Here is a 27,303-nt window from a genome sequence, read left to right on the forward strand (position 1 = left end):
AAAACACACACGAGACTTCTCTCCAGCTGTGTCCAATTGATAAGATCAACTAGAGAAAGCATTGTTTTTCTTTTGTTAATCAAGGCGAGCACTGGTTTTTCTTTTAAAGCATCTCCAGTGCAGGATTTTTTTTCTTTTAATTTTTCAAGAAGAGGGTGTTTTTTTCTTTTTCTTTATACTTTTTTTTTTCCCCCAAAAAAGAGAACTTGGTGACAGCTGCTGAGTTCAGGCTTTTTTTTTTTTTTTTTATCGCTTGTCACTTTGTGGTTGGAGAAGCACTGCCTGGCATCACTGTGGATATCAAGAGAGAGAAGCATTGTGGACCCCGCCCCCAACCAAACTTCATTTCTCCCCCAAAAGGGGAGCATTTTCCACCGTGGGTTCCTCAGAACACGAATCCCATGTAATGCTTTTGAAAAACAAAACTTCGTGGTCTGAGTAGGTTTGGGGTATGCAACATAGAGTGCTACTTTGAGATCCTCAGTGTCCTTTAGCGTAGTAAGTCCTGCAGTAAGGGATCTTGTTTAACTTTGTTTCAAACAATCTCTTTTGATCACGGAACTCCTCTTGGCAGAATACCCATAAATACGGAAGACAGCTTGACGAGCGGCTCTCCTCCCTGTCTAGGTGGTCCTGCTGGGGTGGGATCAGCTAGATCGGACCTTTATTGACATCCCGAAAATTTCCCAGCCCGTGGACTGAGCAAACTCCCCTTGCCAACCTGACAACACCTGGGTGGTAGCCTGACCAGGCTGATTGGGAGCAGTTCTGCCATGTGGGATGAGATACCAGACATTTTAAACTCACACGTGGGAACCAAGGCAAGGCGTGTGCAAGGGTCAGGCTAGTTGCTGGAAGGTGTGTGTGTTGGGGAGATGCGGGAGGTGTGATTGAAGTCAGCTGGTGCCAAAGCCTGTAGGTTCCTAGATGTTGTGCTAAAGAGTTGGAGTTTATGTTAAGGGTAGTCGGCACCTGCCCTACCAGCACACCATGCCCTCTTGATAAATCCACCAAGACGCACCACCTGGGCCCCTCTGGTACGGGAAGGGTCCAAATTGGGATCTCTTCTTGGAACTCAGAGGGGAAGCTGTGGTCCTGATCCATAAAGTGCCTCAGAGGGATAGAGGAGGGACATTTTCTCATCTTGTCTTTGTCTTTTTCCAGGGTAGGGGGTCGAACTCCCTTTCTGAGAGAGAAGTGTGGTCCGGTGTAGTGCTCCATAGCGGGCTGTAGACTGAGGAAAAACTTACTTCCTAAAAAGCAGTGCAATAATTAACTGTTCATGTGTGATAGAATCTACCTAGTTGACCTAAGTTCCCATCAGAAGAATCAGAACGGGGTCCCTGCTTCTTTGCATCCAGCCGCTCACACATTCATGATACCACCTTGATGGTGACAATGCTAGGTTCCTATCTGACCCCGATACTGCCTTAATATCCCTGCTTTGTCTTTCTCTAGGAGCTTGTGGGCGAAGTTTTCAGAGAAACGCTCAGCGAGGAAGAAGAGGAAGACTTTCGGCTAGAAGGTACTAGAGTCCATCACTCCCTTCCTAAGGGCAGTGAAGTGGAAAAGGGCCATCTGGTCTACCTCATGCCCCACGTCTCCTCCAGAAAATTTGCAAACCAGGTGGAGGACAGGACTCTGACTCTTGATAGGGGTGGTCTAGGGGTAGGTGGAGTGAGGAGCAAAGGGGAAGTAAAGCACCTCTTAGGGACATGCCTGGGGTGGAGCCCGACCACACAAGTTCTCATACTGGCTCTGCCCTGTATCAGCTGTGGGGTCCTGGACAGGCTGTTTGACTGCAGCTTCCCCACTGAGGGTGATCACAGTAACCACTCATAGGACCCTCAAGCAGGCTGGGCATGTAGCAAGCACTGCACGAAGTAGTCCTTGTATTTCCCCCTTTTTCCACTCACGTCACCCACCTGGATGGAGCACAGGCGTGCACACACACACAAACGCACCCCAGCCCCTCACTGCTCTCCTCTGTTGCTCTCACTCCATTCTTTCTTCAAGGGGAAGCAGCACAGTGCAGACAGAATTAGGACCCTTCAGTAGAGGGCCGGCTGGCCTCTGGTGTGCTGATTTGGCTTTGGGGAGCCACATCCCCTTTCTAAGCCTGAGTTTCCACGTTTGTAGAATAAGAATGAGGGCCTTTTCCTGCTTGAGTCCCTGCGTTGGTGCAAGGACTGGCTGGCATTAGAAAACACTTAATAGATGAGATAGCATTTCCCTTTTTTACTGAGAAACAGAGGAGAGAATTGTCAAACTGGGGCACCTGTAGGACAGTAAAGTCCTCTCTACCGGGACCAGGACAGGTAGCTGGCAGGAAAGCTGGGCACCCAGGGGTCTCTGGGGGGAATCCGGGCCTTGAGGGTCCTGTAGGGCCTTGAGAGGAGAGTAGTCTGTGCCAGGAGGTTCTGGAGGGGAGCCTGGGCCAGACCCGAGGACTGTGGCCACGTTGGGCCTGAGAGCTGTGTTGAGTGTAGAATCCCTGGCCCCTATCCTGTTCTGTAACAGGCTCCCCAGGTGACTTGTATGCACATTGCACTTTGACAAGCACTGTTTTAAGAGACTCACGCAGTGGCCCAGGAGTTGGAAGCTGGTTGGGGACCCAGATATCTGTCAGACTTTGCTCAGATACAAGTAGATCCCGCACAGAGGCGGGAGGAGTCACGTGGACATGACTCTGCCCAGGCTCTGGGGTGTTTGCCTTGAGCGTGTTTGCCTGTGGATCTGGTAGCTACACTCAGGGGCTCAGGGGTTTTGATTCTCATTGTTCCCTGGGCTCTCCCAACCCTCAGTTGTCATCCTTGGCTCTGTGGAGAGATGCCAGGACTTGGGGCCTAGAGAAGATCTGGGGAGTCAGGTGAAGGTCTGCAGGATGTCCCTGGGGACTGAGGTGACCCCCCAACCCCCCCACCCCATGTGGATTACATGGGCTTCAGTATTCATTCCACTTACTTATTCATTTGCTCACTCACTGGGGAACTTAGCAACTTTATTCTCTTGTTCATTTATGCCTCCCCATCTATTCCATCCACCAGCCATTCACTATCCATCCAATCATCCATCTGTCCATTTATCTATCTGTTCATTCATCCACCCATTACTCACTCATCACCCACCCAATAATCCATGACCCACTTATCCAACACTTATCCATCCATCTGTTGCTCCCCCTATCACCCACCTATCCTTCCATCACTGCCTGTTCATTCATCTGCCTCCTCTTTTGTCACTCACCCATCAGCTGGCCAGCCCTTAGCTATTCCTCAGCCACCCATAATCCATCCTCTGCCCAACTATTCATCATCCATCACTCATTCCTTAATCCATTTAACCATCCTCCAATTATCATCCACCTATCTATCTATTCATCATTTATTGAGTCCCTGGTTCCTGCAAAACACGAGGCACTTCTGTCCATTGAGGCTCAGTCTGAAATCATGTAATTGATTTCAAATGAGGCATCTTTCCCTGTAGACATGAAATGGCCTGCCTATGGCATCAACCTCTCTTTCTGAAAGGTAGAGTACTTTGTTCAGTCACTGCATTCAGAGCATGAGTCCTGTTGTAATGAAGTAGAAAGAACACTTGGCCTAGGAACCTGTGGACCTGGCTTCCTCCCAGCTCCCGCAGTGACTTGCCGTGAACCTTGGCCAAGTTCCTCCCTCTCTGGGTCCCCTGCCTTTGGTAACATGATGCTTGGGGACATGGAGCTGGATTTGGTGGATGCTCAGAGGATATGGGCACCTTACAGGGAGGATGAACTGCTGTGGGGGGTGGGGGTGGCACTGACAAACACTGGCTGACAGATGGGGAATAAATATGAGGTGCCCAAGCTTCCCAGCTCCTGTTGGGAAAAGGGCTTGAGGTTGGTGGCACGTGATCTGTCCCCATGGTTGACAGCTACAGGTCGAGCTTTGAGGGCAGCCAGGGTGCCTTGCCTGGATGGTGTCTGGGCACATTGATGCCACCACTGACAAGGGAAGGGGAGCCACTAGTCCGACTCAGTTTCCCAACTAGGGGTTAGACTAGGTTTTCAAGTTTCCAGCCCCTTTCTTCAAACAAAAGCTCACACAGAAGCACAAAGTGTAAAACAGACTAGGTTGCAGAAAGACGCAGTTAGATATATGCATAGACAAAGATGTCTGTTATAAACAGTATGTTATCTTTTAGGTAAAAAAGGGCGTGGGCAGTACTCTGTATTTCCTTGTATACATGAGTGAATAGCACATACATCTATATATTATCGTGTAGCTGGAGGTCTAGACAGACAAAAACAGTGGCTCCTTCTGGGCAGGGGAGGAGGAGACTAAAACTGGAAAGCGTGGTCAAAGAGGTTTGTAGCATTAACTGTAATTAATCTTTTAACTTTTACAAGAAGAATGTAATCATATATTCCTTTGAAATGGGAGACTCACAACAGAGTTAAAAAGCGAGAAGAATAAGTAAATAAAGCAGTGGCGTGGGGCTGCCTGTGTCGCTCCTGAGACTCCTTGGAAGGGATGCTGGCCCCAGTGACTGTCTGTGGTCCTCCGGCCACCCTTGGCTCTGGGTCCAAGGCCACCCCCTACCCCCCAGTATGGAGGACATGGCTGTGGACGGCAGGCCACCCCATGGCCAGGCCTGGTGAGAATGGGTGCTGCCAAGTCCTGGCCACAGAGAAGCATCCACCTGGCCCCAGAATTGGGGCTGCGGGCATCCCTCTGTGCTCCGGGCCAAGGGAGAGCAAGCTGAAGCCTGAATCTCTTCTTTGTCTTCCTGTTGGCCAAGTTCATTGCCTCTTGGCCGGCTGGAGGGCTGTTAAGGGAGGAAAAAGGCCATCTGAGGCGTGAAGATAAAAAGAAGTCTTTTAGCCATCCCAGGAGAGGACGGCTTTAGCTCCTGCGTTGTTATGTAAAGCCGGCCCCTAATCCAGCGTCTTAACTGCCTTAACTGGCCAGCTGGGAGCTCGAGGGATGGGAGATTAAGGCTGGGCTGGGAGCGAGGGCTGGGGCTGGGAGCTCTTTTTGAACTGTGGCAAGAACAAAGTGAGCAGGAAGAGTCCCGCACTCCAGAGGCCGCAGGCGTGGCAGGCAGGACCTGCGGCTGCAGGGGAAGGGGAGAGGGACCCTCCTCTGCTGACCCCACAGGACACTGAGGACCAGGGACGGTCACCCCACACTTCACTCCACTACCACCTGCCGTCCCCACCTCTCCAGTTGGGCAGGATGACAAGTGGTGGCTGCCTGTGGCCTAAGGTGGACATTGGTGCCAGGCCTGTTTGGCAGACCTGTGTCACCCTGAGCAGCCTCCAGGACGCGCTCGTCAGGCAGGGAATACCTGTAAGTGGTCTCAGGCCCCTCCCTCTGGGGCCCCTCCCCCCGCACCGAGTGCCGTGACCCGACTTCACCCCTGCCCAGCCTCTTGGCTCACTCCTCCCTCTCATCCTCGGCCTCTGCCCACGGACCCTCAGCAGCATGGCTGTTTCTTGTCTTTCCACCTCTTTGCTTACGGGTGAAAGCGGGCAGGGTGCAGTCAGCTTGACATCTTCTGTAGAAAGCTGACTCTGCAGAACCCAGTTCCGCCTGCTGGTCCTGCCTTCATTCAGGACTAAAAGCCCCTCAAAGTCCCTGGAGTCAGGTGGCCTCTATCCTGGGGGCCAGGCCCTCCCTCCAGGCTCCCAGGGCTGCTGCCAGGCAGGCCTCGCTTTGGCTCAGCTCGGGTTTGGCCTGGCAGGTCTGTGGGTTCTCTGCTTCCCTCGCCTGAGGGTGGCTGTACCTGGAGCGGCAGGTCCTGCCGAGCAGGGCAGCGGTGTTAGGACTGAGACCCGGAAGGTGGAGCAGCCCCACTGTGAGCTCAGGACCTGTCCCAGTCTGCACCACCGAGCCCTGTCTTCTTCCAACCCTATCAGAGTGCATGAGAGGCGCCCTCCTCCCTTTATTCTGAAGTCAGATCCCAGATCCAGCCTGGTTTACAAATCACTGTGTGACCTTGAGTGACTCACTTAACTCCTCTGTGCTTTAGTTTCCCCAGTCTCTTGTTGGGGGCAGCCATAGCACTTCTTCCTCAGAGTTCCTATGAAGACAGCGAGGTTATTTATGGAAGCCCAGAGAACAGCCCTGGTACAGAGTATGCCAATGTCTGCGAGCTGCCGTGACTCTTGTTTCGTGGGTCCATCTTTCTTGACGAGGGGCCAACTGGTGTTTGTAATTATTTACTAGTCCAGATCAAAGAGGGCCTATTTTCAAAGCTTCTTTAATCCTATTAGAATCTCTGAATGTCTCCTTCTACTCCCAGTGCGTGACATAGTCTGGCATGCTGTAAGAGCTCAGTAAATACAGATCTCCCTTGACTTATGATGGGGTTATGTCCCGATAAAGCCATTATAAGTTGAAAATGTCGTTACTCGAAAATACATTTCATACATCCAACCTGCTGACCATCATAGCGTGGCCTTGCCTGCCTTACACGTGCTCAGAACACTCATGTTAGTCTACACTAGGGAAAAATCATCTTACACAAAGCCTGTTTACAATAAAGTGTTGAATACTTCATGCCATTTGTTGAATACTGTACTGGAAGTGAAAAACAGAATGGTTGTCTGGGTGCGGGATGGGTGTCAGTGTATGTGTTGTGTGCCCCGTGATCGTGTGGCTGATTCAGCTTGGCTACTTCTATAGAAAGCTGACTCCAGAGAACCCAGTCCTGCCTTCTGGTCCTGCCTTCATTCAGGACTAAAAGCCCCTAAGAGCCCCTGGAGTCAGGATCCTGACTCACTGCTGCTATCAGCATCACAAGAGGGGACCATACTGCAGGTCACCAGACCCTGGAAAAGATCCAGATTTGAAATTCGAAGTACAGTTTCTACTGAATGCGTATTGCTTTCACACCTTTGTAAAGTTGAAAAATCGCAAGTCAGGGACCAGCTGTACTCACTGGATGAATGAAGCCACCACCACGCAGTTACTGAAGTCAGGCCCCCAGGCAGGTCCCATGTACCCCGCTCCAGTCCATCCAGGCTCCCAGGTGTGAGATGTCAACCATTCACTGAGCAGAGGAGCCCTTGGGAGGCCTTTAGTTCCCTTCATTTGTGGTAGGAAATCTGAGGCCCAGAGAGGGGATGTGACCTGTCCAAGGTCACACAGCGGAGTGGGAACAGAACTCAGGCCTTTAACACCTCCTTATTCAGTGAGTATTTACGGAGTACCTGCTGCAGGTGTGGGGCCCTGCTGCGCCCTGGGTTCCAGCCACAAACAGGTAGGTGGCCCTTGCTGTCAGACTGTTGGTGGGAGGGGGACAGGCAGTGGATAAATCATCCAGGAAGTGAGCATGCAAGGTTCTGGGAGTGGTGCTTCGCAAAGAGGTAAAACCCAGGGAAGGGTGGAGTGTGACAGACCTCTCTGAGGAGGTGGTATTTCAGCGGAGATGCAGATGGTGGAGGGAGCCAGCCCTGGGAGGACGGGAAGGGAGAGCAGCCAGTTGAAGTGAGCACAGCCCCTGGGTGGAAGGATGTGGGGTTTAGGGAAGAACAGAAGGGAGGCTCTGGAGAGGAGGGTGGGGCAGCCGACAAGGGTGGGGCCATGCGCTTGAGTCTCATGCTGCTTATGAAAAGGAACTGTTGGAAAGTTTTGAGGTAGGTGAATGCCAGATTCTGACTTCCATTTTAAGGAGATAATTGGGGCTGCTGGGAAGGATGGGTTTTTCAGGGGGAGGAAGGAAGCAATGAAAGCAGGAGGTGATTGGGGAGTGCAGGGGAAAGGCGATGGGATGGCATTGGACTCACCTGGGAGCTGGGGGGCTGGAGAGAAGTGGATGGGTCTGGGGGAGGGGCAGAAGAGGTGGGAGACGGAGGTGTGGTGGGGAGGAGGTGGATGAGGGAAAGAAAGGAGTCCCGGGTACACCTTAGAGTCTGGGCTTAAGGAACTAAGGAATTGGTGGTGTCACTTCGAGGTGAAGGCTTTTGTTTTTGGATGTGTTGGGTTCAAGATTCCTGTTTGACGTCCAAGTCGAGATGCTGAGTAGACAGTTGGACCCCAGGTCTGGAGTTCAGGAGGGCAGTTGTGGGGGGAGAGAAAGAGAGAGGACTTCTCAGGTTCTCTGGAAGGGGCCACAGACAGCTCCACAGGAGCCCCGGGCAAGGCTTGTCGATCGGTGGGGCTGGCTGGCGGTTCCCTGGAAGTCTGAGAGGAAGGGGAGTTCACTGAGGAGCAGCGGAGACCCCCAGACGGAGGGGGCAGGCGGGCCCCACCCCGCTGGCTTCTCTCCCTCAGTTCAGAACCTGTCCTGCTGGCGCGCGTCGGTCGCCCCGACTCCACTCCACTGCGGTCCCCCCAGAAGCCCGGTTGCAGCAGTGACAGCAGTTTCTCTCAAGTCTGATCTTCATAAAAGCTCAGCTTGAACAGTGGAAATTCTGACTTGTGTCAGATACCGAGGAGGCTTTCATAGTTTCAAGTAGCTCGGGGTTAGATTTTTAAAGTTGAATTTCATCACATGTTTTAACTTGGGCGGGGATGGGGAGAGAGTGGAAGGGCCGTGGTATTTTTAGCCCAAAGAAGGCTTTTTTCCCTTTCCCTCGCCCTCTCCTGGCGTTCCCCCCTCCCTCCCCCAACAGATGGTTCGTCTCAATCCTATTCAAACCTCAAAGCAGAGTAGCCATCAACCTTAGGCTCTGATGAGAAAAAAAGGCCAGAATGCTATTTGTTGGGCAGATTTTTTCCCCCCTTTCTTCTTTCCCCTCAGTCACAACTGGCCCTTAAATAAAATCTGCTTACAGAAAAATGTGACCTGAGGAGGCAGGAATGTGGAGAAAAAGACCCAGGAAGGAGTGGACACCACTGGTGGAACCAGCCGGAAACCACCTTCCAGAGGACTGCATGGGGTCAATTACTGTTCTGGTGGTGGTTTTGTTTTTCCTGAAAAGCAGGCAGGGGCTCTGAGTGATGGATCGTTAGGTTGGGATTCTTTGGGTTCTTTTGGATGCTCAACCCAAGCTCACTTAAGATCTGGCTCATGAAATGGAAAAATCCTAGGGGTAGATCTTGCCTAAGAGGGGCTGGCTGGATCCAGGAGCTCAAACCATGTCTTCAACACATGCAAATGCACGTGTGTGCACGCGCGCACGCACACACCCACACACATTCATTCTCTCTCTACATCACGTCTCTCTGTGTGCTGTTAGTCTCTCCCACTAAGGTGCACAAATGACTGCCCAGCTCTAGGATGAGCCATCACGGGTGAAAGAGAGCCCCCTAGTCCATTATTTCTTGCAAAACTTGATTCTCACTTTACTGGCCAAGGTAGGTCTAGGTTTCATGGGACCCAAAGCTTATCCAATCTGGGGGGCCTCCTTTAAGTAAAAGAACACATGATTCTCTTTCACAATGATGGACTCACTCTATATTTATATTAAATATAGATATATTTCCCTCTAAGCCTAAATAAATAGGTCCCCAACTCAACCTCCCCTTAGCTCGATTCCAGAAATGCCTGTGTTCACTCCAACACCACGTGACACAAAGAGACATCTGGAAAGTCAGCGTGGAGAGAGACAGCGTTCTTAACAGACTGAGGATAAAAGACCTGATTCTGAAAATGTCACAGAAACAAACAACCATGTGAACACATTCCAACTTGGAAGGGACCCGTGCAGGCCAGGGGCCCAGAAACTTTTATCTTGGTCAGCTTCACCATGAACTCTCCTCTGGCACTGACCTAGGACACATGGCCATGAGGATGAAAGAAGCTGGTCGGGTCTGGGTGCTGGGTGCATCCCGGAAGCTTGGGGTGGGATCAGCCCCCGATAAGCCACATGGCTTGAGATGGGGGAGGGGCAGTCCACGAGAGAAAACCCGGATTCTATTATCGGAAGGAGGAGAATGGTTTCGGGATAGGCGGGAGCAGGTGTGAACTATTGTGATGTGACAGTGGCGAGGCCAGTGGCTGAGGAGGCAGGAAACTGGGATTTTAGTTATGTTTCCATACCTTCTGGGTTCCAGTCCTGATTCTGCTCCTGATTGCTGTTTCATTTTGATGATGGTGGTGGTGAAACCCCTGTGTCTAGTGTGACAGGTGCTGCACTACATAGCAGAGCAGTAGGAGGAGGATTCCGTTAAATGAATAATGATAATATTGGGGGAACAAGGAGAGAAGGTATAGCCCAAATGGTAGAGTGCGTGCTTAGAATGCATGAGATCCTGGGTTCAATCCCCAGTACCTCCTCTAAAAATAAAATAATAAATAAATAAACCCAATTCCCCCCTCCCCAAATAAAAAAAATGGGGTAACCAGGGATCACTGAGCAGGGAAACCTAACCTGGCTCCTGAGGGCGTGAAGGCGTGCACCTCAGAAGTAGGAAGCTTCAACAGAAGACCTGAAGAATGAGCAGGAGTTGGAGAGACAGAGAAAATTTTCCTGGCAGAGAAAAGCAGCTCCGCGGAGAGTCAGGACTGAGAGACAGCAGGAAGGATGTGGCTCGATCACGTTTGTTTTTCAAACTTAGTTTCCTGTTGTAAAATGCAAATAACATAACACCCTCTGTGGTGTTATTAAGAGGACTTAATGAAATAATGTGTGTACCCACTGACTTCACGAGCATCCCCTGCATGGCCCGCTGCTGTGTGCATGGATGAACGGATATGTGTATCTTTAGGACCCTCATTCCCCAAGGAGAGCCTCCAGAAACCATTTGGCCTGGAATGCGCATATGATATCTTTCTCTTTTTACGGGCAGCAGATTTCCCCTCCTAATTATATTTGGCGTAGGCTAATATTGAAATTCATCTGCATTCCCTCTAACAGCTGCTGCTGGAGGGTTGGGGAGTCAGAAACATCCTGGCAAGCCACTCTGAGACTAAAATATTTGCAGCAGATAATCTGGACGTGGACAATTTAGAAAGGCCTGTGGATACATTAAGGCGAGTGTCCAAACTCCAGCCAGGAAGCTCTGGCTTGTGTTAAATCTTATGTTGTATCAACTGAGAAGAACTTGCCAGGTATCTGGGATAAGAGAGGTGTCCGCCACGCCTCTGAGTATTAGTCATTTCTGGTCTTTGGTGGGGCTGATTTAGTCATACCGTGTTTCAAATTTGTCTCTTCTTCCAAAGTTTAATATCAACCAGGCCTTTCTGGATTGTGTTAAAGTAAGCTGGCACTTGCTGATATCATCCAGGGTTGGGATTTTAGCTGAAGTCTGGGATTCAGGAAGAGACCCACCCCTTTTAAACCCCCTTCTTTCCCATGCCGGTTACCAATGTCAATCACGCTAGAGTTCACGGTGTTTGTGATACAGCCTTCCACCCGTGGGATTTGGTGCAGTGGAGCACACTGAGATGGAGTGTCTGCTCTGTTCATGTATGGGACAGGCTGTACCCCCAGGGGCAGTAGCCTGCCGGGCCCCAGCTCTCAAGAAACGTGCATTCTGGCTGCATGGATGCGCAGGCTCCTGTGAAGCCATCAGAAGATCCCAGAGAGGACTGCAGAATAAAGTGCTAGACTGAATGGGTTTAGACAGCATTCTGCTAGCAACAGGTGCATTTGTGCAAATTGGAAAAAAGGGCCCCTCCTCAAGACACCTTTCTGCCATCTGTCGGGAAAATGTCAGAAGCAATAAACAAATCTAGGATGGCCAGCATGTGAACGGCGCCCCCTAGAGTTGTACAGTGCATAGCCCGCTTCTCAGAGCCAGTCTCCCAATGACCCCAAATGACCCTGACCCCAAGCTCAGGGGGAAGAGCCCCGAGGGGCTCATCTAGCTCAGGAGGGTAGGATCTTGGGAGGGTGGGTCTGTTTTATTTCACAGCCCTTCTTCTCACGCTGTTTGGGTGGTGCCATTCTGCTCCCTGGGTTGCTGTTATTTGCTTGGGTAAACAGTCCCAGGAAAGTGGCCATGGCTCTCCCAGCGTGCGGTCCCAAATGAGCCCCGGATGCCACCCGTTGGGTCCGTGGGTAGGCGTGGGGCACCCGTGATCAAAGTTGCCCCCATTCAGGTATTTCCTACTCTCCCTGTGCTCAGTGCTCCTCAAGCACTCTTTCTTTCTCTCTTCCTCCCCACCCCACCCAACCCCCTTTTTTTTAAACTGGGGGAGGGGAGAGGGAAGAGACTGTCTTTGATCTCAGTGGAGGAAAAGAAGTCTGTTCTGTTCAGGCTTTTGGCTAACACAACAAACAGTGTTTAAAATTTAACTTTGCTTAATTAATTAGTAATTCTGTTTAATGCTGTCTGATCTCCCTCCAAAAGGTATTTTGAAGCTTGAGAAGGGAACATCAAAGGGAGCCGGGTGAAGATGGTCAAGTAATGCATTTAATCTGGCAGTTGCTGGGGGTGGAGAGATGCCAGGTTGGGAGCTAATGTGGGACAGAGCCATCATCTGGTAAACACCGCCGGCCGGCTGGCTCCTCGTGGCTGTGGCTGTGGCCATGATGAGAGGAGGGACAGAAAACAGCTTCCAAAGGAAGGCGCTTCACACATTGCTCCAGACCTGTCTGAGCTAAGATTTGGTTTTAAGAAAGCATAGTTGACATTTTCTTTCTTCCATAGCTACTGTGTATGGTTGGGCAGGTTGTGTACTGCACAAGGGTTTCTGGTTAAGCAGGTGAGCAGCAGGTGAAGTTCAGCATGCACTGTGCCTGTCAAGGATGTACGCTGGTGGGTGTGCAGAGCTGTACTGACCTAAGGTGCGATCCCCACACTTTTCTGTCAAGGGCTTTCAGGAAAGTACATATTTTAAGCTTTGTGGGCATTGGAGGGTCTCTTGCAGCTTCTCAACTCAGCCATGATCTTTGGCTAAGCAGCCACATACACTGGGTGTGAGTGTCACTGTGTCCCAGTAAAACTTTACTGACAAAAACAGGCAGTGGGCTGGCTTTGGCTCACGGGCTGTAGTTTGCCAGTCCCTGCTCTAGTTCACCCAAGGGTACTCCATGGGCAGGGAGGGGCTTTGCTTCCTCCTCAATCTGTCCCTTCCCTCCATTTTTCTCCTACCCTTTCCACTGCTTTCCTTCCTGCTGTCAGGTTAGCAGTGCTAGTACTGTGGCCACTGAAGAATGATCGGAGTCCCCCTGAAATTATGCCCCACAAAAGATCATCACTGGGCTGAACAGGAGTAAGGGACAGGCGCAGGGCTCGGGCTCTAGTGCTAAAACCCATCTTGACAAAACTATTGCTCTTCTCTGGCTGGTTGGCCCCAGGCAGCCTGCAGTGACCCCCATTCACCCTTCTCCCACCTGCCTACAAGCCCGAGGATGGAGGGGTGGAGGGAGGGTGATCTGTTCCGCACAGGGATGGCTGGGGCCGGGTGGCAGTTTGACGTTGTTTGGTTTCAGAGGGTTCACCTGTGGATGTACACAGCCCCGGCCCCTGGCATTGGAGTCTGCATAGCTTTCTGATACCTCTTCTGGCCATTGGGCAGGGGACAGTGAGGAGGAGAAAGGCTCTCTTTGGTGGGGGCAAAGCGGTGCTGACTGTCTTTGTTCCTGGCTCCTAGACCCCAAGGCAGGTGGCTGCCAGTCTTACTGCCCATTTGTGCCTGGCCCCTGGATAGGGGCCCCTGGTGGACATCTGAGCTGGATGGACTGAGGGATGGGACCCACTGGTTAAGAGAGGACAGGTCAGGGTGCCTTGGTCTTTGGAGAAGACATGAAAAAGATAAGGGATGGAGGGGGATGTTTCCCTCCAGCCCGGGGAGAGGAGAAAGGAGGGCAGGCAGGGGAGGACCTGAGGGTGTCAGGAGGAGAGGTGCTCCAGGGAAGGAGAGCAGGGACAGAGGTTTCTTTTCTTTGGGTTTTATCAAGTGGAACTTGAAAGGCAACATTGAACCTGAAGGTGGTTTTCTGATAACTTCCCTTTGAACTTGAAGTTTGGTTTCGGTAAGCCTGGCTGGCTTCCATCTCCAGCCAGGACCTCTGCGGAGGAGGCAGCAGCTTTGAAGATGGATCTGGCCTTTGTTTTCCTTTCTTCTTTTTCTTTTTCTTCTTCCCGTGATGGCAGCAGCTCTGGCCCAGCAGGACACTAGGAGATTTCAGATGGAGGGGTTGGGTGATGCAGGCCATATGCTTGGCTGTCTTTGGGTCACTGGCCAATCTCCCACCTGACTTCCCTGGGGCTCGGTGCCATGCCGGAGCGGGACAGGAAGGGCTGGACTTGGTTTATCCACTACACCAGGAGCGGTCAGCATCTGTGGCCTTCCCTGACGACCACCCCAGGGATGAGGATGCCAGGTGTCCCCCATCCTGAGGGTCACCGAGGAGCCAGATCTTTTAGTTTTGTCCTCCTTGGCCTCATTCTGTGAAGCCACCAGGGAGGAGCTGAGTCTGTGACTGAGACGGGGTCTCTAGCTGGACCCCTGGACAGCTCTAGGGAGTTGTTGCCTTGATATGGGGGCATTGTGAGCTGAGGGCTCCCTGCATCCCACTGGGTGTGCCTGAGGTGAAGAGAAGGAAGGAGGCATCCAGGCATGGCTGCCCCAGCCCCCAGTCCCAGCCAGGAGGGGAACTGTGATGAAGCCCAGTCAGTCTCTGGCCGCTGTGGCCTTCCTGTCCCCGCCTGTCTGGCCTGGTGGCCAGAGCATCCTTATCTTTATGTCCTCCCTCTCTGTCCTGATCCCCACCCAGCCTGTTTGTATTTGATACGATGCTTTTGGGTCTATATCCAAAAGCCTTAGTTTCTAGAAAACTTAACTACTCACTTCCTGATTTCCAAAAGATTAAATGTTTGGGGACGTCATTCCCTAGACTGTTACTACTCATGGCTGGACCCTGTGTGCTGGCCCTGGGCCCTTAGCCCTTTCCCGCAAAGCTCCTTGAATCCACACAAGAAGCCTCTGGGGAGGACTGTTCTCATCCCCATTTTACAGTTGGGGAAACTGAGACACCTATGTGAGACACCTGCCCAAGACCACACACAGCGTAGGGGGGATCAGAACCCAAGCAGAGACTCACCTCTCCCCCGGTTGGCTGTGAGAGGCCTCAAGTCTCCTTAACCAAGCCAGGAACACCATGGAGTGGTCGAGAGCATGAGCCAGGCCACTTGAGTTCCAGTCCCAGCCCCATCATATACTAGCAAAGTGCTTAGCCTCCCTGTGCCTCAGTTTTCCCATCTGGAAAGTGGAGCTGATAATAGTGACTGCCTCACAAGGTTGCCGTGAGGACTGAGTTGATAAACAGTGTAGTCAGCACTGTGTGAGATCACTGCCTTATCTTTATGCCCGGAGGTCCCCATGGTGGGAAGGGCCCCATGGAGAGTGCTGTGGATAACTGCTGGGCCCACAGGGCAGGAACAAGCCGGACGCTGGGGCTCAGTCCCAACTAGAGGAGCTCTGGCCATACCTTTCCCAGCAGCCACTCTTGGGTCCTGGTCTGCAAAGCTGGGGTGTGCGAGTGTGGTGGGGGGGATGGGGTGGGGGAGAGGCAAAGCCCCCCCCACCGCCAGTTTCCTGGCCTCATTTTTGTGGCCTCATTTCTTCAGGCCTTTGACTTCCCAAGAAAGCCCATCGATGGCTGGGGCCCTTGCCCAGCTATCTCAGCTCCTTACATGGTCCTCCTGGGCCACCCCAGTAGGGCATCGGGGGGACAGTTCCTCGAGTGGGAGCCAGGCTCCGTTTGCTCCCCTGGAAAACAGGACAACAGAATCACTGCCCCAGGGCAGCTGAGGGAATCTAATGAGAGCAGCTGTGAAGATGTTCTGGCGAAGCACACGCCCAGTCAGACTCAGGTTACCTTTGTCAGGATGAGACAAAGTGGGCAGAAGGGGCTGAAGGGGTCTTGTGGGGACCTCCTGGACTGAGTCCTAGCTCAGGGATGATGGCTGCTCCCTCGGGCTGTCCCCCGGGCACCTCTTGCGGGTATTGTTGGGAAAATGATGTCCACAGGCCATGGGCTTTCGTGCCCATCTTCCCACTGCTCCTGGGAGGACACACAAGGACCGCAGAGCCCTCTGCTCGACCCCGTTGGCAGAGGGCGGGCCCTCTAGGTGAGCAGAGGCAGAGTGAGAGGCACAGGGAGAGCAGGCTGCTGGAGATACCGTGGTATGCGTGTGTGTGCACTTGTGTGTGCATGCGTGTGCGTGCGTGCACGTGTGTGTGCCCTGCACCCACCCCATTGAACTCCATTTCTGTCCATCCTCCTGACCTCCTACCAGTGTGCCATGCTGGGTCCAGGCCAGTGGCATCTTTGAGGACGCCAAAATGTCCTCATGGAAGGCAGCACGACTGCAGAAAATGGCCAGGGTCCCAGGCTCCCTCTGGGCTCCAAAAGCACCCCTTTGCCCTCATTTACCTGTTCTTTAGCCCAATACTGCCCTGGCTGCTTTCCTGGGCTGCGAAGTCAGGGCAGAGAACAGAGGGGCCCACTAGGGTGACCTGAGCATCTGGTGAGCATCTCCCCTGGGACAGCCCTGGGCGTTACTGGGGCCAGAGAACAGAGTGATTTTGACTCCAGCAAACCGGCAGGACAGGAACGAGCCCCAGCACTGAGGTGAGGACATCCTCGGGACAAAGCCACAGTGAGCGTGGTGGCCCCGCAGTCTGGCGTCTGGGTGTGGGGAGGCGAGGGACCCTCCTCTTCATACTTTCTCCCTTGTCTTCCCCTGCAGTGGCCCTGCCTCCCGAGAAGACAGACGGGCTGGCGAGTGGGGATGAGAAGAGGATGGAGAAGGTGAGCGAATCCTGCCCGGGCTCCAAGAAGCAGCTGAAGTTTGAAGTAAGTTCCCTTTCCTGGTGCTGGGCCCTGGACAGAAGGGTTTTCTCTTCCCGGTGGTGCTTTTTGAGGAGGGAAACAGAGACCTCTCCGGATGGGAAGGCCCCTCCCCTCCTGTGTGAAGAGCTGCCTTCTGGGAGAGGTTCCTCCTGCCCCAGCCGGGGCTGCCCCAGCTCAGCGCAGGCCTGGGGGCTCCACTGCCCTCCCCTCCCAGCTCATGCTCTCAGCACAGGGTGGTGGCCAGAGGATGCCACTGGGGAGTGGCCTGGTGGTCTGGGGGAAGGACATGTGGGTGGGCAAGGGGAGACAGCACGCTGGCCCTGGTGCTGCTGCTACAGTGCTAGGTGGACCACCTTCTTATTTGGGCCTCAGTTTCCTCGTTGGTGAAAGAAACCTTTCCTTCCAGCTCCCGAGGCTGTCCTGGGGAACACGTGGGGGCTCTCAGGAGGCAGGAGGCAGGAGGCCTTGGGCAGGTCCCTAACTCTGTCTGGGTACTCAGTTTCCTCGGAGGGTCAACACCAAAAGCAACATGCCCACCCAGAGCCCATAGTCTGCCCCATCTCTCCCTGAATATTATATTAAGCTCCTTCTGTGTGCCGAGCACAGGGCCAGGTGCTAAGAGAGAGACCCAGGCCTGCCCACTCCGAGCCACCGGCTTCTCCCCACCCACCTTTCCCCTCCCTCCTTCCTTCTCTGTTTCCTTCACGACATCCCTAGGGCAGAGCTCTGGAGCCAGCAAGGTGGGGGGTTCATTTCCCAGCTCTGCTGCTGCCCCACTCCCCTCCCCTGGGAAGCGGGGACAGTAACGACGTTGTCTTATTGGAATGCCATCAGCATCATGACCTAAGGCATTCAAGTGCTCAAAAGGGCATCCAGTGCAGAGTAAGCACTTTCCTTCTTCCTTCTAACCAATGCTGATTGACACCCGCTGGTACCAGGGAACCCGGCAGCAAATTGGGCGTGGCTCCTGCCTTCAGGGAACACAGTGTGGTGAGGGGGACAGATGAGTGACCCAGACCCAGTCACTGCACAGTCGGTGATGTGATGGGGATTTGGGGGCACGGGGCTGGGAGGGCAGGGGGTTCACCTTAGTCAGGCTGAAGGGGTGCAGAGTGATGGGGCCAGGAAGAGGGAGCAGTGGCTGCAAGCAGAGATTGAGGGGGGCAGGTGTCTGAGCTGAACTTCTGGGCATAGGAGCAGGAGTTGGAAGCGGTGACGCACGGGGGGGCCTTTGGGAAGAGGAGGGCACTTGGGGTGGAGGGAACAGCAGGATCGAAGGCCTGGCAGCTTGCCAGCATGGGCCTGCTGTGTGGGAATAGGAGGCTGAGTGTGCTGGGGCCTGGGGGAGATGAAGCAGGAAAAGGGGTAAGACAGGTTGCCAAGGGCCCTGAATGCAGGAGCCGAGCAGGGCAGGCAGCATCTGGTTGAGGAGCTGGGGTGGCTCACCGCTTCCTGGGTCCCTGCAAGTCTCCTGGTGATGCTTGGCAAAGCTGAGCGCCGAGCCCAGCAGCAGAGGGAAGGGCCAGACCCAGACATCTCGCCTCCCTGGAAGCTGGAGAGGGTCTGCTTCTGGAGTGGGGCTGGCTGACCACCCATGACTCATCCATGGTCCATGAGGAAGACTCACCTGATGGGTCCAGATGGTGGGGGGTGGACAAGATGCCCATGACGCAGGTCACGGGAGATGGGGTAGTTACTTAACCTGTGTCTCCAAACTTCTAACCCAAGCTGTCTTTGGAGCCAAGTGGAGGGGCTGGGAGAAGGAATCAGGTGAACACCGTGTGTGTGTGTGTGTGTGTGTGAGCGCGCATGTGTGCATATGTGTGTTCATGCATGTATGTGTGTGCGTGCTTGTGTGTGTGTGCATGTGCGGGGTGAGTGCTGTGCTGCACGAAGCGGTACCCGGGAGAGCAGAGCGGGCACTTGGCAGGTATCAGACAGGCTTGTCACAACTGAGGGAAGGCTGACTTTGAACTCAGCATGGGCCGCCCGAGAACTGCTGGAGGGAAGCGGCTCTGAGCTGCAGAAGACAGGGGCAGGGACGCCGTGCTGGGGCTCACACCCCTGGCGTTGGGAGGCTGGGCATCTCCCTTCTCTAGGGGGCTGAGCTTGTCCTTGTGCCAAAGGGGAGGCAGACGTGGGACAGGATGGTCTGGGGGCGTCTTTGCTTGTTTTCATAGAACTTGTAGATCTTAAAGGCTGTTTGTGGATTCTCTTTCCCCAAACGTCCATCCTTTCTGGCCACTTTCTCTCTGATGTTCAGCCAGCCCCCGCGTATGTGCCGCCAGTGGCGGAGCTCACCGCTTCCCCACTCCGGGTCCCTGTGGTTGGACACCTCAGGCTGTGGGAGAGATGAAGATGACGTCATTGTTGTATTAATCGTTCCAACAAAGACAATAGCAGCTGCCACCATTAATTGGGCTTTTCTCTGTGCCAAGCAGCTTACGTATTTGTTTCCCCAAAGCAGACCCTGAGACAGGACTTGGGAGGTGATCCTGGGGAGTAGGGAAGGAGGGACGCCCGTAATGGGGGTTGGTAAGTGGGTCACAGGCAGCCAGGCTCCGTCTGCTGAGGCCTCTTGGAGAGCCATGCAGAACACGCTCAGATGTGTCCCCCAGCTCAGCCTCTCCCTTGTTCAGGTTGCCTCTGGGCATTCAGTTCCTGACTCTTTGTGGCCACTGGACAGGGAAACCCGGTGCTTGAGGTGGGCAGTCCGGTACCTGCCCACCACCACTACAGGGGAACGCGGAGGGGGCCGAGGGGACATGGGGCACCACAGTTTATGCTCCCAACAACCTTAGGAGGCCAATACCATGTTTTCCATAATTTATGAGGGGAAACTGAGGCACGGAGAAGAGCAGGGCCTTGCCCAAGTTCACGCGGCTGTGGAGGGCCCAGCGCGGGCTGGCACCTGGGGCTGACTCTGGAACTTTAGCTCTTAATGCTCTTCCTCTCCTGCCTCCCAGCTCAGGCGCCCTCCCTGGGAGTGCCGCCATGGCTCCCTGAGTTACTGTTCCCGTGTCTTCTAGTAGCTCTTAGCCCTTGGTCCAAGTTCAGTCTTCCTGAGGCCGCAAAGCCTCCTCCTAGACACCCCCTTGTGTTTCTTTGGCCTTTGAAGACCCAGAGACTATCTGGCCCCCCCCGGCAGGCACTTCTCCCAGGCCCATCATGTCTCAATCATGATGCTCCTCTTCATGTGGGGTCTGGGGAAGGCAGCAGGGAGGTGGCAGCCCCGTGACCTGGCCTCCAGGTGTTACAGCCGCTAGGTGACCAGCCACGCTCGTCTGTTGCCTGTGTGTGTCCAGGAGCTCCAGTGTGACGTGTCTGTGGAGGAGGACAGCCGGCAGGAGTGGACCTTTACCCTGTATGACTTTGACAACAACGGCAAGGTCACCCGTGAGGTGAGCGCACCCGCCCGGCCTCCCGCCACCGGCCACGCCCTTGGGCACAGGAGTGTTCATAGTGTGCACACCTCTGCTGCCCCTTCCCCTCTCCTGAAGTCGGCCCAGCTCCTCAGGGCAGGTAGGGAGGGCAGGAGCGAGGGTGTTAGGAGCTTCAGGGAGACCTATGAGCAAGGGAGAGGTGACAGAGAGGACAGGGCAGCCGAGGTGCTGTCCCTGCTGATGGGACAGGGCAGCAGGGCAAGAGGGAGGCACAGAGCCACGAGGCCTCCCTAGAGAAGCCTGGGCCCCAGTGGAGTGCTGTCCTATCTCCTTCTCTCTCAGGTCCCGGAGCTGTGGGACAGGGCCAGGACCACCCCAGGCCACTTCCCACCTTGGCTAGGCTGCCCAGGAGCTGGGGTGGGCTGGGCACCTGAAGGCCAGGCAATGCCTCCCTCACTGACGCAGGAATGAGCACCTCCCCCTGGCCACTGGCTCTGTTCACAAGCCTGTTCCTCCTCACCCTTCCCTGGTCATGCCTGTCTCTCTTCTCTCAAACCTCCCACATGGAGCATCTCTGTCCTCCCTGTGTTCCTCTCACACTTTCTCCACGCCTGGGTCTGCACACGGAGCGTCTGCCATGTGCATCCCCCATGCACGAGATGCAGAGTGGGGAACTACACAGACGCAGTTTCAAGCCGTGTGGCTCTGATGGTCTGTGGAGAGAACCAGAGCCCAAGCAGTCATAGGATCATTGTAAACTGGAATGTGTTCAGTGAAGGAGATAAACAGAGTGGTATGACCGACCAAAATGGGCGGGAGTGTGCAGGGAAGCCTCCTGGAGGAGGTGACGTGGGTGCTGAGCCGTGCGGCGTGCCAAGCTGGGGGACAGCCCTGGGCCTGGGAGAGTGAGGTGCTCAGGGTGTTTAAGGAAATGGAGGAGACTGGTACAGTGGCTGCTTAACTGCTTATCCGGAGACAGGGCTTCAGCCAGAGGCCAAAAGGACAGGTCACATGGGGCCTGTAACCGATCTGCATAGAGGTCTGAGATTAGCATGGCTGGCTGCACGCCTGCCCCCTGGCCAGCACGTGAGGGCTGCAGGGTGTTCCAAGGGAGAACTGAAGCTTTGCCATCTTATCTCCCTGTCCTGGTTCAGGGCTCAGTGTTTTCTTCTCTGCAGATAGTACAGGGAGGGTTGCCAGAGGGGAGACCTGGGTGAAAAAAGGCCATCTCTCCTTTAGGCTGTGATTTAGAGGATGTTCTAACAGGTTGGAAGAAGAAGCTGTGAGTGACTTTTTTAATCATTCAAGACTCTTTGGGGTGTGACAGAACTCCAACACAAACTAAGATAAATTAAAACAAGCAAACAAAAAAAGAGGACTGTATTGGCACATGTTACTGAAATTCAATCCAGGAGCACTGACTTCAGGCATGGTTGGATCCAGGGGCTCAGTGTCTTTAGGACTAACTATTCTTCACAGTTTTCTTACCTCTGTATTCTTTATCAGGCAGGCTCTCCTTTTGGCAGGAGCAAGACAATGGCTAATAGCTTCAATCTATATGCCATGCTGTCTGCAGCCGCCCTCCACCCCTAAATTCAGAATGTCAGCTGGAGTTCCAGAACTGAATCTCACTGGCTTTGACTGGGTCACATGTCTGGTCCTGAACCAGTCATTTTTGCCATAAGTTTGTGAAGATGTGTTTAATGGCCAGTTCTGGGGCCGTGTGCTCATTCTGGAGTCAGGGGAAAGTTATTTGACACGTGAGTCACATCGCTTGAAAGTGGGAGGGAGGATGGATTTGGCTCACAAAATAAAATCAAAGTGCTATTATTAGGAGAAGGGAAAATGGATTCGAGGTAGGCAAAGCCCCCAGAGGGACCTGGGTGTTTGAGAAGCAGTGGAGACCATTCCCAGTTTGGGACTCTGGGGAGATAGGGGATGGTTTAGGTGAGACCCCCACTAGTGCCCTCCAGCTGCAATGCTTTCTGTGAGGAGTTACTCTTTTTCCAGAGAGCGGAGTCCCTGTTCCCCACCCTCCCAGTCTGTTTGGGAGTGGCAGCTACAATGTCATTATCTTCACAGGGGAAGCATCACAGGCTAGTAGCCTGTGTAACGGAACTGAATTGGGGGGGGCACCTATTTGTTAAATCTCTGGGCTAGCCAGCCTGGGTTCCAGGGGTGTGCTGGAAGCTCCCTCTCTTCTAACATGTGCAGTGGCCAAGAGAACTCAGCCCCCCGTCGCCACCACCTTTTTTCCGGTTCAGAAGAGGCTGAGGAGCCTCATGAGCTGATGATAAAAAGGGTGTGCCCCCCACCTAGGAGGCCTTACAGGAACCTTGCAGGCAGTCATTGCTTTCTGATTCTGCATTCTGCTTTCCTTTAACCCTTGGTAAAAAGAGAAATAGCCAGGAAGTGAGGATTTCCAGGGAGGGTGCCCCAGCCCCAGAGAGAGCCTTCACTGGTGTCTTTCCCCTGCCAAGGAGCAAGGAGGTTGGTTTCCAGTCCAGGGAAGACCCAGCCTGGTGTTTCCCCTGGTCTATTTTTAGCCCCAAAGCCACTCCTTCAATCTGACTATAAATACCATTCCCCTCCGCACATTCTGGCTAGTAGCACGCAAGTTCCTGCGTGCTGGGGCAGACCGGCTCCTGGCTCCCGGCAACCACAGCCTGCAGCTGGCATCTGGGCTGACTTCCCAACTCAGAAGAAAGTCCCTCTTCATTCTTCAGGTGTTCATTTGTACCATCAATATTCACAGGCACCCACTCCTCTGTGCCAGACTCTATGCAGTCAACAGGGCTGATTTTCCAGCTGGGATTGCTCACTTGTTTGTAGACCCTGAATCAGCTGGGACCCTCTGGGATTGCACACCAGGACCCCAGGCCTGCTATTTGATGCTTAGGTGGCGATGTTGGTGGACCTCACTTTCCTCATCTGTCAAATAGAGATAATGACTCCCCTTTCACGGGCTTCCTACAATGATGAGAGAGAGTGGGCAACTGTAGCTGTGCAGAGCAGCTCAAGGGAAAGAGAAGGGAGAAGAGGGGTCCTTTGTGGGCTTTGCCAGAAGAGCTGGGATCCCCTGTGAGTCAGCCAGTGACTGGCTGGAGCCCAGATCCTAACTGGCAGCCCCAATCTAGCCCCCAGATATTCCAGCCCAGTACAGGCCACAAAATCAAAGACAGATGAATTGGACTACATTAAAATTAAAAGTATCTGTGCATCAAAGGACACAATCAGCAGAGTGAATGGCAACCTATGGAACAGAAGAAAATATCGGCAAAGCATGTGTCTGAGAAGGGATTAGTATTTAGAATACATAAAGAGCTCCTACAACTCAACAACAAAACAACTGGATTAAAAAATGGACAAAGACTTAACCAGACATTTCTCCAAAGAATATATATAAATAGCCAATAAGCACAAGAAAAGATGTTCAGCATCACTAATCATCAGGAAAATGCAAATCAAAACCACAGTGAGGTATTACCTCACACCTGTTATGATGACTGTGATCGAAAAGACAAGAAATAACAAGTGTTGGTGAGGATGTGGAGAAAAGGGAACCCTTGTGCACTGTTGGTGGGAATTTAAATTGGTTCAGCCACTATGGAAAATCGTATAGAGGTTCCTCAAAATATTAAACACAGAATTACCATACAATCTAGCAATTCCATTTCTGGGTATACACCCAGAAGAATTGAAAGCAGATTCTCTAAGAGATACTTGTACAGCCATGTGCATAGTGGCATTACTCACAAGAACTAGAAGGTGGAAGCAACCCAAGAGTCCACTGATGGATGAATAGATAAGCAAAATGGGACCTATCCATACGTGGTACGTTATTTAGCTTTAAAAAGGAAACAGTATAACTGAAAAATTGTGCTCTACACTGGAATTTGACACAACATTGTAAAATGACTATAACTCAATAAAAAATGTTAAAAATAAAATAAAGTAAACTGTCATAATAAATAAATAAATTTAAAAAACATAAAAAAATAAATAAAAAGGAAGGAAATTCTGACACATGCTACAACATGGATGAACCTTGAGGACCTTATGCTAAGTGAAAGAGGCCAGTCACAAAAAGACAAATGCTGTGTGCTTTCACTTATTTGAAGTACCTAGAGGAGTCAGATTCAGAGAGACAGAGAATGGTGGTTGCCAGGGGTGGGGGGCAGAAGGGAATGAGTTGAAAAAAATTAAATTAGTTGCCAGTATCAAAGATTCTGAAGATGTAACAGGAGATTCTGGACACCTGGCTTCTCTGCAGTGACCCTCAGCCTGCATTGCCACATTGCAAGGCAGCTGAGCTGGGTGGCTGCCACCTCCTGTGGGCAGGGGACAGTATCCCAGGTGGCCCCTCTACTCCTGGTCATCCATCCACTCACCTGCATGGCCATGGCAGTGCTTGGTGTCACCTCTGCCTAAGAGCTTCTGGGTAAGGAGCAAAGCGGGCTGAGTCCGTCTGAGTTCCAAAGAGATGCTGGGCAGATAATCGACCATCTGTGAGCTTGATCTCTGGAGAGTAAATACCTTTTCCAGAGGTTTCCAACATCATTTAAAAGCCTCCCTTCAGACAAAGGACCTTAGCAGATGCCAAGAACAAAGGGAGACCCAGTGAGGTGGACCCAATCCCCACTCCATCCCCCGATCAGAAGGATTTGAAACGCCCTGTGGAGCATGGATTGGAGACCACTGTTCTGGTTAAGGGGGTACCTGAGGCTCAGAGGGAAGATGAGATTTGGCCAAGTTTTCACAGAATAGCTTATCTTTAGGGACACATCCACTTTTCCATTTTTCATCTAGAAGGTGCTCATCAGACCTGAAGCAGACGCTGCTGACACCCGCCCCCACTGTATCCATGGCCTTCCTGTAAGATTACCTGTTAGTACCCAGCATAAGAGCTTTCTCTGGTGCCTGGGAGATGGCTTAATCTTTGCAGGACAGCCCAGAGGTCCAGAGGATGTAGCATCCCCAGGGCAGCTCTCCACCAGCAGCAGATGAGAGTTTTCTGAAGCGACTTCCACACAGTCCCTCTGAGGGCCTTTGTGCCACTGAGCCCCGCTGCCTACACCCTTCCTGCGCTCTCAGATCATTCATTCTCCCTCGTTCCCTCACTCTTGCTTCCCCTCCCAATGAACCTCTGACATCCAAGTGTTTGCCTGATGCTGGGCTTTGGAGGAACCAGGGGGATTCTGCCCATCAGATTCCCCAGGCCCTCTGATTCCTTTGTTTTATTTTGTTTTATTTTTTAAATGGAGGTACTGGGGATTGAACCCAGGACCTCGTGCATGCTAAGCATGCGCTCTACCACTGAGCTGTACCCATCCCCATCCTTTGTTTTAAATGCATGTGACTGAAGCCTGGGTGGGGCTCTGCTTCCCTCCTCATCCAGGACATCACCAGCCTACTGCACACCATCTACGAGGTGGTCGACTCCTCCGTCAACCACTCCCCGACATCGAGCAAGACGCTGCGGGTGAAGCTCACCGTGGCCCCCGATGGGAGCCAGAGCAGGAAGAGCATCCTTGTCAATCACCCCGGTGAGGGGCTGGAGGCCCATCCTGGCCGTGGGGGTCAGTCCACTCCCAGCCCTCTGGAAGGGTCAAATCCCCAGCTAGGAGGAGTGGGCGGGAGTCCTGGGGGCTCTCCTGCGAGCCGCTCTGTGGACAGGAGGGATCTGAGCAGGTCCTGGAGGGGTAGGGTTTAGGTAGGGAAGGAATTCCAGAGCACTGGAGGTGGGCCTGGCGTGGCAAGCAAGTAGAGGCTTGTGTTGTGGTGAGTGTGGGTGGGCAGGCCCTGGAAGGCAGCTAAGGCGTCTGGGGAGGAGGTGAGTCTGGGGGAGGAGTTAAGCAGAGCAGGTAGCTATGAGGCCTCTCTATTTAGTCCTGGCTCGGGGAACCCTCCCCACAGAGCCGTCCTGAAGCTGCTGTGGGTCAGTTTTCAAGGGCTGTGTGCCAGGCAGTGGGACAACCTGGGCAGGGCTGGGGAGCCGGGGAGCCAGGGGGCCGGCAGGTGCAGGAACACGATACTCACCAGCTGTTTCTCGGGCGGGACTCAGACCTGCAGAGCACCAGGCCCAGAGCGGAGACCAAGCCCGCCGAGGAGCTGCGAAGCTGGGAGAAGAAGCAGCGAGCCCTCCTCAGGTACAGCAGGCAACGGCCTCTGAGCCCGGATTGAGCACCAGCTGTGTACCTGCCTCTGAGGGATTCTGAGCAGAAGGCCGCTGTCCTGTGTTCTCCCCAGAGGGCAGTGATTTCAGAGGACAGGCTCACAAATCAAACTCAGTTTTCCAAAATAGCTAAATGTAGGTCTACAGCACTTCATCCAAAATGCTTCGGGCCAGATGTTTTGGAATCCGGCATTTGCTGGGTTTGAGAAAGGGTCTCCTGGTGTATTTCTCATGCATTCTATTTGGGGTCTGAGAGGCACCTCAGGATTTAGTACGTCGCTATTTCTGCAGAGACGTGTATAAATACTCACACTAAGGGAGATAAAGACTATGGCTACTTTCACATCTGTTTAGAGCAAGCTTGGCTGCCAAATGGGTTATGAAAAATCTTTGTTTTCAGGCGTTTTGGATTTCAGAATTGTGGGTAAGGCAGCATCTGTCTTTCACCTGTTGTTATTTTTTGAGCTACAGGGAAGGAAGGGAAGAGAGGGAGGGAAGAGAAAAGAGAGAGACTGGGTGAAGAAAAGCGTTGAGTAAACGGTAATATGAAGTAACTAATATGGGAGGGGTGAGTGTGTGATACCTGCTGCGAACATGGAAAGGGAATGACGGGCAAGTACTAGCTTAGGGGAAAGGGAGAAGGCCGTCCAGGCAGGCACACAGCATGGTGTGGGGGCCGGACTGAGAACTGAGGGGCCCAGGCTGGCTACAGATATGCGGGGCTGTTCTGGGGGCAGCAGGGAGGAGGCAGGTGGGTGTGGGCAGATCACAGGGGCCCCTGAAGGGGAGGGGCAGGGAGCCCAGCATCCTGCAGTGAGAGAATGGTCACCTCTCTTCCCTGCACCCTGTGCTGCACACACACTGGGAGGGCCCATTCTGGGCCTTGGGCAGTTTACAGAATCTGCCAGCCTCAACTCCAGGGCCTGGGGGCTTCTGTTCTCCCCACCCCCTGGGGAGCCAGGAAGGCGTTAAGGGACACACAGTTTTAAGCCTAGCTTTGGAGCATCCTTAGGTTCTGACCAGTAAACCTCTCCTTTGCTTTGGGCCTGTTCAAAGCATCATCCCTG

General features: G+C 53.1%; 1 protein-coding gene across 3 annotated transcripts in view; it reads left to right on the forward strand.

Annotated features, from left to right (window-relative positions):
* NKD1 (NKD inhibitor of WNT signaling pathway 1) overlaps positions 1-27,303 on the forward strand; it is an 85,316-nt gene that overhangs the window by 54,931 nt on the left and 3,082 nt on the right. For 2 of the 3 annotated variants that reach the window (XM_032486280.1, XM_032486282.1), the window contains 5 exons: positions 1,459-1,525; positions 16,575-16,681; positions 19,984-20,079; positions 25,460-25,640; positions 26,126-26,210. In XM_032486280.1, coding sequence (XP_032342171.1) covers positions 1,459-1,525; positions 16,575-16,681; positions 19,984-20,079; positions 25,460-25,640; positions 26,126-26,210 — 536 coding nt within the window. The remainder of the gene's footprint in view (positions 1-1,458; positions 1,526-16,574; positions 16,682-19,983; positions 20,080-25,459; positions 25,641-26,125; positions 26,211-27,303) is intronic. The other variant, XM_032486281.1, reaches the window with a different exon arrangement.

The sequence above is a fragment of the Camelus ferus genome, chromosome 9, assembly GCF_009834535.1.
Source record: "Camelus ferus isolate YT-003-E chromosome 9, BCGSAC_Cfer_1.0, whole genome shotgun sequence".
Classification (NCBI taxonomy): domain Eukaryota; kingdom Metazoa; phylum Chordata; class Mammalia; order Artiodactyla; family Camelidae; genus Camelus; species Camelus ferus.